Source organism: Schistocerca americana, chromosome 5, assembly GCF_021461395.2.
Source record: "Schistocerca americana isolate TAMUIC-IGC-003095 chromosome 5, iqSchAmer2.1, whole genome shotgun sequence".
NCBI lineage: Eukaryota > Metazoa > Arthropoda > Insecta > Orthoptera > Acrididae > Schistocerca > Schistocerca americana.
In genome coordinates, this window is record NC_060123.1 from 65134605 (window position 1) to 65147445 (window position 12841).

General features: G+C 39.4%; 1 protein-coding gene across 1 annotated transcript in view; it reads right to left on the minus strand.

The window, feature by feature from the left end:
- LOC124615883 overlaps window positions 1–12841 on the minus strand; it is an 80265-nt gene that overhangs the window by 40416 nt on the left and 27008 nt on the right. The window contains exon 3 of the mRNA XM_047144050.1: window positions 2046–2289. Coding sequence (XP_047000006.1) covers window positions 2046–2289 — 244 coding nt within the window. The remainder of the gene's footprint in view (window positions 1–2045; window positions 2290–12841) is intronic.

The following is a 12841-nucleotide window of genomic DNA, read 5'->3' on the forward strand; positions in this document are numbered from 1 at the left end:
TATTAATTGCAATCTTTGACTTATTGCAGATGATACAATCATCTGTGAGGAAACACTATGCAATGAAAACTGCAGTTGTATTCAGTCAGACTTACAAGTACACACATGCTCCAGTCACTTTAATGTGATCACTGCCTACGTTTGACGTCAAACTGTAATAACCACTCAAAGATGGCAGCACTAGCAGTGGTGGGTATATAAAGAGGGTCAAGAGGATGTGGAACACAGTGCAGTTGACACTGTACTGTGCAAATGGAGTGATTTATCTGGCGTCCAAATGGGCATGATCACTGGCTTTTGGGTCAAGGGTGAAAGTATTTCCAAAATGTGCATGGCAAAATGTCATTATCCAAAACCGTGGCCGAGGCAACTGTGGTTCACCACAGGCAAATATGACAGGGGTGAACGATGGTTGTAGAGATGTGTACGTGTGAAAATGAGTGCTACTGTTGAGGAACTGACCTCCCAGATGAACCAAGGGGTTATCAACAGTGTCTCCTCAACGACCATTCAGTGAATGTTGCTGCATATGGGCCACCACAACAGGTGCCTTGTACATGCACCCATCCTGACTACTGTCCATCACGACAACAGCTTGAATTAGCACACCAATACCAAAACTGCATGTCACTGACTGGCGACAAGTGGCCCTTTCAGATGAATCATGTTTTATGCCCCATTGGACAGATGGCTGTTGATTTGCATGGCCTTTGCAACACTTGTCCGTAGGGTTCAGGGCAGAGGACAGAGCATTATGGTATGGGGAATGTTTCTGTGGCGTTCCCTGGGTGATCTCATCATCCTGGAATGCACAGTGGATCAACACAGTTATGCATCTATCCTTGGGGACCATGTCCATCCCTACATGCAATTTTCTCTTCCTCAGCATGATGGCATCTACCAGGAGGAAAATGCAATCTATCATACAGCTCACAGTGTGCATGCATGGTTTGCAGAGCACGGATCAGTTTACTGTATTCCCTTGGCCACCTAATTCCCCATATTTTAACCCAATGAGAATCTTTGGAACCACCACGATTGGGCTGTATGTGCCATAAATGCTTAACCGAGAAATCTAGCACAAATGGCAACAGCTGGAGTCGGCATGGCTACACATGCCTTTGGTTCCTTCAAGAACCTCACTGACACTCTTCCTGCATGTTGTACAGCGGTCTGCACTGCAAAAAGTGGTTATTAAGGCTTCTGAGAGGTGGTCCAATTAATGTGATGAGACCGTGTATAACCTGGTATAAATAACTCAAGTAACTCTTAATACAGGAAAATATATTGTGTGCTTTAGGAGGTGTGAATTTCAAAAGTTACAAATGTCACACATTATGCACTGAAGAAGAAGAAGAAAACACGAAGTGAAAAAATGCATGAAGAGTTAGTTGCATTTATACCAGGACAATATATAGTTGCGCCTTACAAGAAGTGTAAAAATGTATTAGTGTTTGGCTTCGTCATTAATGACATATAAATGAAGTAAGTAACACCATACAAATATTTGGAAATAATAATGTACAGAAGCACAAGGTGGAAATACCAAATAGGGTCAGTTTTGGATAAAATACATGACAGGTTGTGAATTATTAGTAGAATATTGTGAAGCTGCAGACTGTGTATGGAATAGACTGTTTACAAAACATTTGTATGGTTTTTCTGAAATACTTTTAAAGTGTGTAGGATACTATTAGTCTGGATTAACAGGGGAATCATGCTTATATGATGAAGACTGAAAGAAATAGTTATGGATGTGTTTGCCTTGCAAGGCAGTGTCATTGCGATACCAGAAATTTCGACTGGCTGACACTTGGTAATTGGCAAAGCTCTCCTGGAAAAAAAATTGGACTATCTGAATTGTGACAGCACAAGCAACCATAGCAGCATCTGCAGTTGCTGTAATTTGATTTCTTTTATGTTTGTGTTTTTTATTGTTATATTATTTGTTGCAGTTTAAAATCAGTTCTTGATACATTCAGTCCAGCCAGAACTGGTAGGCATTTATTAAATGTAATAACAAATATTTTCCATTACTACCTCACCTTTCCTCATCCAACTAGCTAGCCATTTTGTGAGTGAAGAAACTCGGTTGGGGTACATGTGAATGAAGCGAGCATAAACAAAGCCATCTGATGCCTGCTGGACTCCCCGGATGAGGTCTTCGTGTGTAGCTCCAGCAAAAGATCTAGACAACAGGTATTCCGGAAGAGGGGCAGCTTCTGCTCTTAACCTTGTCCTGACTGCGTCCTTCACTCTCTCAAGTGAGTATGGGATGTTAAACACCAGCTGGAAAGTAATAGTTTCTAAATTACACAACAGTTTTCAATAAGCACATATAAACTACACACACACACACACACACACACACACACACACACACACATACATACATACATACACACACACACACACACACACACACACACACACACACACACACACACACAGTACTGTGTGATCATTAATATAGTCAGAACCAAACACAACTGGCCATATATTTGTGAACACACGAAAGTATTAAGAATACTAGTGCAAGATACTCATTAAAATGATCAGAAACTACATAGAAAACATTATGTTCCAATCATGCTGACCATCAAGTAGACATCAGAAGTAAATACCACAGAGTGGACCATGTCTAAAATACGAATGAAGCAATGAGTATGAATTACCATTTTACATCAACATCTATACTGCACAAGCCGCTATACTGACTGCTGGAGGAGTGTATTTCTGTTTCTTCTTCCAAATTTGAATGGTGTATGGGATGTACAACGGTCAGTTATTCTCCTTATATCCTCCAATTTTCCAGTCCTGATAATATCACGAGATGTACATTAGTGGAAATATATTGCCTGAGACTTATCAAAATGTACACTCAGAGAACGTTAACAGCAACTCTCTGTGACTCACAACACGTCCCTGTGCAGCATCTAATACCAGAGTTGGATGAGCAAATTTGTGACACTGCTGTGCTTCTGAAATCAACCTGTGATTAAGCACACCTTTCGCCTTTGAATTTTTTCTATTTTTCACATCCAGTAAGGATCTCAGGAAGACAAGCAATTCTCAAGAACTGGTTAAGCAAGTGTTTTGGAAGCTCCCTCTTCTGTGTGTGAATTTCCTTAGGATATCAGTCCAGAATTTGCTTTAGCTGTAACTAATTTCATGTGGATGTTACGCTATTCCAAATGTTTATTCCTGATATTTTATGACATTTGTTATTTTCAGTGACCAACACTGTAATCGAACAATAATATGTTTTCCATCATTTTACGTGTAATACGTTACACTTATTTATGTTGGCAGTCAGCTGGAAATCCTGAAAACAAGTGTCGATTCTCTGCAGGTCTTTATTGGAAGTTCCCAACAATTTTATGGTATTCTGACTTTCGTGTATGCAATGTCGTCTTCTGCAAATGACCTTATGGGGATTCTTATGTTATCCACGGTTATATTGTATTACTCTTATACTCTGTGAGCAGTGATGAATTTATAAGATCACTTGGGTCATTCCTAAAACATTTCTAAACTTTCTTTGGTTTGCCAATAACACTGTAATTTTGGCAATTAGTGCAGATAAACTTCAACAACAAATTTTTATTTAATAGAGCATCATTGAGTACTTGCATGTATTTCAATGTACTAAACTTCGTGAACAAAAAGTATTTTGCAGTGACCTTTTTCATGTGAAGACGAGTCTCGGAGAGGGACAAAACCAGTAATTAAATAAAATTATTGTTCGATCAAGACAGACAACTACCCCACAAAAGATTAATAGAGGAAGTCTAAAAACAGGTCTCAAAGTCAATACTAATAAGATTAATTTGATGTATAGTCAGAGGAGGAGAAGGACAAATAGTATGAAAATACAGACTGGGAGAAAGGAATGAAAGAGGAAGCTCCTTGGTAAGATTCTGCACAAAACGTAATTTAATCATCACTAGCACTTGGTTTAAGAACCATGAAAGAAGGTTGTATGTGTGGAAGAGACCTGGAGACACAGGTATGTTTCTGACTGATTATCTAATGGTAAGACAGAGATTTAAATACCAGATTTTAGACTGTAAGACACTTCCAAGTGCAAATGTGGGCTCTTACCACAATTTATTAGTTGTGAACTGCAGATTAAAACTGATGAATTTGAAAAAAATAAATAAATAAATAAAAAAATAGAAGAATAAGAAGATGGGACCTGGATAAGCTGGAGGAACCAGGGTGTTTTAGGCGGAGCACTAGGCAACAACTGACTGCAAGAGAGGAAAGGAATACAATAAAAGACAAATGGATAGCTTTGAGAGATGAAATTGTGAAGGCAGCAGAGGATCAAACAGGTAAATAGACAACACAGAAATCCTTGTGTATCACAGGGGATACTGAAGTTAACTGATGAACAGAGAAAACATAAAAATTCAGCAAATGAACCAGGCAATACAAGGGAATACAGACTCTATAAGATAGGATCTGCAGAAGGTGCACTATGGTTAGGCAGGATTGGCTAGAGGGCAAATGCAAGGCTACCGAACTAGGATTAACTATGGGAAAGATAGATATCACCTCTAGGATAATTAAAGTGGCCTTTGAAGAAAAGAGAAGCAGCTCCATGAATATCAAAGTCTCAGATGGAAAACCAGTTCTATGCAAAGAAGGGAAAGATGGAAGGAGTATATAGAAAGATTATGTAAGGGAAATGAATCTGAAGGCAGCATTATAGAAAGGGAAGAGGTAGTAGATGAGGGTGAGATGGGAAATATACAGTAAGAAGAATTTGATAGAGCACTCACAGAACTAAGCCGAAACAAGGACCCTGGAGTAGACAAAATACCCCCAGAACTATCGATATCCATGGGAGAGCCTGCCATGATAAAAGTATTACAGCTGGTGTGCAAGATGTATCTGGCAGGTGAAATACCCTCAGACTTCAAGGTGAGTGTGGTAATTCCAATCACAGAGAAAGCAGGTGCTGACATGTGTGAATATTACCGAACTATGAGTTTTATAAGTCATGGTTGCAAAATATTGACAAAAATTATCTACAGAAGAATGGAAATACTGATAGAAGCATACCTTGGGGAATATCAGTTTGGGTTCTGGAAAAAGGTAGGAACAGGCAAAGCAATACTGACCCAATGGCTTCTCTTAGGAGACAAGTTAAAGAAAGACAAACCTATTTTGTGTAGCATTTGTCAACTTAGAGAAAGCTTTTAGCAAAGTTGACGTGAATACTATCTTTGTAATTCTGAAGGTAATAGGTGTAAAATACAGGAAGCAAAAAGTTATATACGACTTGTACAGAAACCAAGTAACATTTATAGGAGTCGAAGGGCATGAACACGAAGCAGTGGTTGAGACAGAAGTGAGGTAGAGTTGTAGCCTATACCTGATTTTATTCACTCTGTATATTTTATAAGCAATAAGTGAAGCTAAAGAAAAATTTGGAGACAGAATTAAAGTTTAGGGAGAAGATATAAAAACTTTGAGATTTCACAATGACGTTGCAATTCTGTTGGTGACAGCAAAGGAGTTGGAAGAAAAATTGAATGAAATGGACAGTATCTTGAAAGGAGGTTATAAGATGAACATCAACAAAAGCAATACAACGGTAATGAATGTAGTTGAATTAAGTCATGTGATGCTGAGGAAATTAGATTAGTAAATGATACACTAAAGGTGGTAGAAGAGTTTTGATGTTTGGGCAGTATAACAACAAATCCTGAATGCTTGGAGCTCTGCAGCTTTCAGATATTAATTAAAAGACATCATGAGCTGCACTAGAAATGTTTTACTTTCCAAAACTGTTTTTCAGGTTTTTAACCTAATCTCAGTGGCATCTGGTAAAGAGGAACAAACAACTGCATGTGCAAGATTTCTGCAAAATGATAACTGTACACATATAGCAGTAATATAATTCCACCTACATTATGCGCTTCTGCAGCAATGACATGCTTGTCAGTTAATATGACAGAATCTAAAATATGTCCTACAAGATAGTACATAGTTCGTCAATTATATTATTACTATCAAATTTTAGGCAGTGACAATTCTTGTTAATGTCTGACATAGCCGTCATATAGAGTAAACATGGCACTGACAGGTCATGGAGTCTCTGTTACCTATTTTTTGTTATTTCTAAGATCATATCTATATATTTTGGGACATGCATTCATATAATTATGTGAATTACAATTTTTGACAATTGGCATGTGAAGGTAGAATATACAAAAGGTATAAGATTGCAAAATAATCCAAGATATCATACCAAATTAGACAATGTTTACAACTTGGATGTAGACTCCAAATCAAAATTATTCAGTTAAAACACTTTTGAAATTTTGTATACACATCTTATTCTGTAACTCTGTTTGTTCATGAAGTATGTTGTCTGGTTGTTTGTCATATGTCTGTACATTTCAATTTCTTCTTCTCCACAAATCTGGGTTTTTTCCATTTTGTGGAGAATGGTGATGTTTTTGTTAACACCATTAGCAGAATATTCCCTTACATTAGCACTGAATGCTCAGGGATTGGCTTCACTAACATTAGTATTTTCTCTAAATCTTGTTTTGAAGTTTCTCCCTGTTTGCCCAACATAAAATTTATCACTATCATTACACATTACTTTATACACCCCTGATATATTATATATTTGCCTCTTATTGACATTGTGTATAAGATGTGATTTTACATTTCTCTCTGTTGTGAAGCCGATTTTGAGGTTAGTTTCTCAAAAGAAATGACTAATTTTTGTCAGAAATGTGGCCCCGGTATGGTAAGGTTATAAACATATGTTTTTCTACTTGCTTCCTTTTCCTGATGTAATCTGATTTCTGCTCTTACTATGTTCTTCCTGATTTTTGTGTATAATTTCATAACTGGGTAGTTTTGGGTCACAGCCACTGCCTAAAATTTGATAGTAGTAATGTACAAGACGAACTGTCTACTACGTTATAGGACATATTTCAGGTCCTGTCACATTAAATGACAACCACGTCATTGCTATAGAAGCACATAATGTAAGAAGACTTATATTAGGCCAACTGCTATTTATAAACTGCTGAGAGAAAAAATGGTATAACTCAATTTCTTCCACTTCTGAGAAATGAAAGGGTTTGCATTTTGTTTAGTGTAAATACATACTTTAAAATACTTCTTGACTATTTTGATGAAATGTACAAATGAAATACTACAATTATGTTTACTACAGACATTTTAGTTATTTGTACCTTAAATTCCTTTTTATAGTCCATAAAAGTTGGAGTACCAATTTTCCTCACAGAAATTTATTCATAGTGAAAGGTAAAGAGGTATAAATTACTCTTCTTATAAACATATTGGTGAAGTTCAATACCTGAGAAGAAATATGCTGCCTTTTAATCCCCATAATTGCAGTTTATTTATAAAACATTAACGTAATGCGATACAGTAAATGTGAGTCTGCACTTATTGCTAACATTGTGCACTTTTCTCAAACAAATTGAGTTAAAATAATTGCAATATTGTTGTTAATTACTAGAATGTTACCTACTGAGTCCGTTCAACAGTTCAGCAGTGCGTTCATCTATGGATTATAAATAAACTGTTGTTTCTAAATGTCAAAATTTCTTAAAATGTAATTCTTGTCAAGCTGATACTTCAAGAGGCTTCATAATGGAGCATGTCTATTTACTCGATTCCACCGTCACATCATCTTCCTCTGCCAAAGGGTCAACACATCCAAGTCCAGATTCCTTAGCCAAACTTGCAGTTGTCAGTTGGTTGAAGAAAGCATAGTGCACCACATGGATGTACGAGAGAAGTGTCATCATGTCTTCTCTTTTTGGCTCGGAGTGTCACATAGCATAGTTGAGAGGGATGAGTTTTATGGATCATGTATTTAATGTGAACATCACTGCTTGATTTGTGTAGGCTTTAAGCTAGACTTCAACATGAAGTACAAACTCCCCCTATAAAGACAATTTCTGCTTTAATAACACTTGGGATATTACAAATCTAAAGAAAGAAAACAGTGCTAATACTTACTAGTACTGTTACAATGCCTTTTTGATTTTAGAGCATAAATAAATAAACATGCAAAACAACACAAAACAACAAGGCCACGTGGCCTTGCCACCTGACTTATACCACTATTCCTGTGAACACCCTACACTCTGGCGTGAGAGGAAGAATGCATTTGGAGCTCTCAAGTGGTTCCGGTGGGAGTTATCATTACACCACTTCTCCACAACAAATTTCTGTGCATTGCGAGTAAACTGAGTGGTATAGCTCAAAAACTATTTTATTTTTTTTTTTACTTAGACCACTTGCATTCTCAGCGGCTCATATGCACAGTTATCATTTTGCAGAAATCGATGAACGTACAGTTGTTTGTTCCTCTGTATCAGATACCACTGAGGATAGGTTATAAGCCTGAAAACCGGTTTAGAAAAATAAAACATATCTAGTGCAGCTCATGGTGTATAGAAGATGTCTTTTAATAAAATAACAAATGATGGCAGAACTAGGGGCAATACAAAATGTATATTAGTGATGGCAAGAAAACAGTTCCTGGAGAAGAGGTTTTTTTTTTATCATCAAGCTTCTGAATGGTTTGAAGAAGCTCATCACGAATTCCTCTCCTGTGACAACTTTTTCATTTCAGAGCAACACTTGCAGCCTACATCTTCAATACTTAACTGAATGTCTCCAATCTCTGTCTTCTTCAACAGTTTTTATCCTCTACATTGCCCTCTAACACCACAGAAGTTATTCCCTGATGTTTTAGCAGATGTCCCTTCTACTTATCAGTTTTTTCCCCCATATATTCCTTTCCTCTCTGACTCTGCAGAGAACCTCCTGATTCCTTACCTTATCAATCCTCCTAATTTTCAACATTCTTCTGTAATACGACATCTCAAATGCTTCAATTCTCTTCTGTGTTAGTTTTTCCACTGTCCAAGTTTCATTACCAAACAATGGTGTGCTCCAAACATACATCCTCAGAGATTTCTTCTCCAAATTAAGGCCAATTTTTGATACTATTAGACTTCTCTTATCCAGGAATGCTCTTTTTGCCAGTGATGGACTGTTTTTATGCCCTCCTTGCCCCATCCATTACAGGTTAGTTTGGTGCCTAGGTATCAGAATTCCTTAGCTTCATCTATTTTATGATCCACAATTCTTTTGGTAAATTGCTCACTGTTGCTGTTTCTGCTTCTTCTCACTACTTTTGTCTTTCTTCGATTTACTCTGTATCCATATCCTGCACTCATTAAACTGTTCACTCAATCCAGCACATCCTGCAATTCTTCTTCACTTTGATTGAGGATAGAAATGTCATTAGCGAATCTTATCATTGATTTTCTAGCACCCTGAATTTTAATCCAACTCTTAAACCTTTCTGTCATCGATTTTTCGATGTATAGCTTGAACAGTAGGGACTTTTTAATCTGAGTGCTTCATTCTTGGTCTTCAAGTCTTATTGTTCTCTCTTGGTTCTTGTATATTATATCTTACCCATCTTTCCACAGAGCTTACCCCTATTTTTCTCAGAATTTCAAATATTTTGCAGCATTTTACATTGTAGAGTGCTTTTTCCAGATCGACAAATCTTATAAATGTGTCTTGATTTTTCTTCAGTCTTGCTTCCGTTGTTGTTGTTGTTGTTGTTGTTGTTGTTGTGGTCTTCAGTCCTGAGACTGGTTTGATGGAGCTCTCCATGCTACTCTATCCTGAGCAAGCTTCTTCATCTCCCAGTACTTACTGCAACCTACATCCTTCTGAATCTGCTTAGTGTATTCATCTCTTGGTCTCCTTCTACGATTTTTACCCTCCACACTGTCCTCCAATGCTAAATTTGTGATCCCTTGATGCCTCAGAACATGTCCTACCAATCGGTCCCTTCTTCTTGTCAAGTTGCGCCACAAATTCCTCTTCTACCCAATTCTATCCAATACCTCCTCATTAGTTATGTGATCTACCCATCTAATCTTCAGCATTCTTCTGTAACACCCCATTTCGAAAGCTTCTATTCTCTTCTTGTCCAAACTATTTATCATCCATGTTTCACTTCCATACAGGGCTACATTCCATACAAATACACTCCTGGAAATTGAAATAAGAACACCGTGAATTCATTGTCCCAGGAAGGGGAAACTTTATTGACACATTCCTGGGGTCAGATACATCACATGATCACACTGACAGAACCACAGGCACATAGACACAGGCAACAGAGCATGCACAATGTCGGCACTAGTACAGTGTATATCCACCTTTCGCAGCAATGCAGGCTGCTATTCTTCCATGGAGACGATCGTAGAGATGCTGGATGTAGTCCTGTGGAACGGCTTGCCATGCCATTTCCACCTGGCGCCTCAGTTGGACCAGCGTTCGTGCTGGACGTGCAGACCGCGTGAGACGACGCTTCATCCAGTCCCAAACATGCTCAATGGGGGACAGATCCGGAGATCTTGCTGGCCAGGGTAGTTGACTTACACCTTCTAGAGCACGTTGGGTGGCACGGGATACATGCGGACGTGCATTGTCCTGTTGGAACAGCAAGTTCCCTTGCCGGTCTAGGAATGGTAGAATGATGGGTTCGATGACGGTTTGGATGTACCGTGCACTATTCAGTGTCCCCTCGACGATCACCAGTGGTGTACGGCCAGTGTAGGAGATCGCTCCCCACACCATGATGCCGGGTGTTGGCCTTGTGTGCCTCGGTCATATGCAGTCCTGATTGTGGCGCTCACCTGCACGGCGCCAAACACGCATACGACCATCATTGGCACCAAGGCAGAAGCGACTCTCATCGCTGAAGACGACATGTCTCCATTCGTCCCTCCATTCACGCCTGTCGCGACACCACTGGAGGCGGGCTGCACGATGTTGGGGCGTGAGCAGAAGATGGCCTAATGGTGTGCGGGACCGTAGCCCAGCTTCATGGAGACGGTTGCGAATGGTCCTCGCCGATACCCCAGGAGCAACAGTGTCCCTAATTTGCTGGGAAGTGGCGGTGCGGTCCCCTACGGCACTGTGTAGGATCCTACGGTCTTGGCATGCATCCATGCGTCGCTGCGGTCCGGTCCCAGGTCGACGGGCACGTGCACCTTCCGCCGACCACTGGCGACAACATCGATGTACTGTGGAGACCTCACGCCCCACGTGTTGAGCAATTCGGCGGTACGTCCACCTGGCCTCCCGCATGCCCACTATACGCCCTTGCTCAAAGTCCGTCAACTGCACATACGGTTCACGTCCACGCTGTCGCGGCATGCTACCAGTGTTAAAGACTGCGATGGAGCTCCGTATGCCACGGCAAACTGGCTGACACTGACGGCAGCAGTGCACAAATGCTGCGCAGCTAGCGACATTCGACGGCCAACACCGCGGTTCCTGGTGTGTCCGCTGTGCCGTGCGTGTGATCGTTGCTTGTACAGCCCTCTCGCAGTGTCCGGAGCAAGTATGGTGGGTCTGACACACCGGTGTCAATGTGTTCTTTTTTCCATTTCCAGGAGTGTACTTTCAGAAACGACTTCCTGACACTTAAATCTATACTCGATGTTAACAAATTTCTCTTCTTCAAAAACGCTTTCCTTGCCATTGCCAATCTACATTTTATATCCTCCCTACTTCAACCATCATCAGTTATTTTGCTCCCAAATAGCTAAACTTCTTTACTACTTTAAGTGTCTTGTTTCCTAATCTAATTCTCTTAGCATTACCCGACTTAATTCGACTACATTCCATTATCCTCATTTTGTTTTTGTTGATGTTCATCATATATCCTGACACTGTCCATTCCGTTCAACTGCTCTTCCAAGTCCTTTGCTGTCTCTGACAGAATTACAATGTCGTCGGCGATCCTCAAAGTTTTTATTTCTTCTCCATGGATTTTAATACCTACCAGCCACGATGTCCCAACAGACTCTGTGATGCTTTTACTTTTCCTAAAGCTAAAGTGATTGTCATCTAACAGATTCTGAATTTTCTTCTCCATTCTTCTGTAAAGTATTCTTGACAGCAACTTGGATGCATGAGCAGTTAAGCTGACTAAGCGATAACTCTCACACTTGTTACATCTTTCTATCTTCAGAATTAAGTGGGTGTTATCTTTCCAAAAATCTGATGGTATACCACCAGTCCCATACATTCTGCACACCAACGTAATAGTAGTTTTATCGCCACTTCTCCCAATGATTTAAGAAATTCCAATGGAATGTTATCTATTCCTTCTGCCTTATTTTATCTTAAGTCTTCCAAAGCTCTTTTAGATTCTGATTCTAATACTGGATTCCCAGATCCCCTATTTCTTCCCTATCAGCTCCTGTTTCTTCATCTGTCACATCATCAGACAAGTCCTCCAACTCATACAGGCTCTCAGTGCACTCTTTCGACCAATCCACTCTCTCCTTCGTATTTAACAGTGGAATTTCCTTTGCACTTTTAATGTTACAATCTTTGCTTTTAATTTCACCAAAGATTGTTTTGACTTTTCTATATGCCGATTCAGTCCTTCCAACAATCATTTCTTTTTTGATTTCTTCGCATTTTTCATAGAGCCATTTCATCTTAGCTTCCCTGCACTTCCTACTATTTCATTCTTTAGCGATTTGTATTTCTGAATTTCCCTGAATGGTTTTGTACTTCCTTCTCTCATCGATCAACTGAAGTATTTCTTCTGTTACCCATGGTTTCTTTGCTGTTACCTTCTTTGTACCTATGTTTTCCTTTCCAACACCCGTTATTGCTCTTTTTACAGTTGTCCACTCCTGTTCAGATGACTGCCTACTTAGCCACTCATTATCACAATATCTATACCCTCTGAGAACTCTGAGTGTATCTCTTTGACTGACTAGTC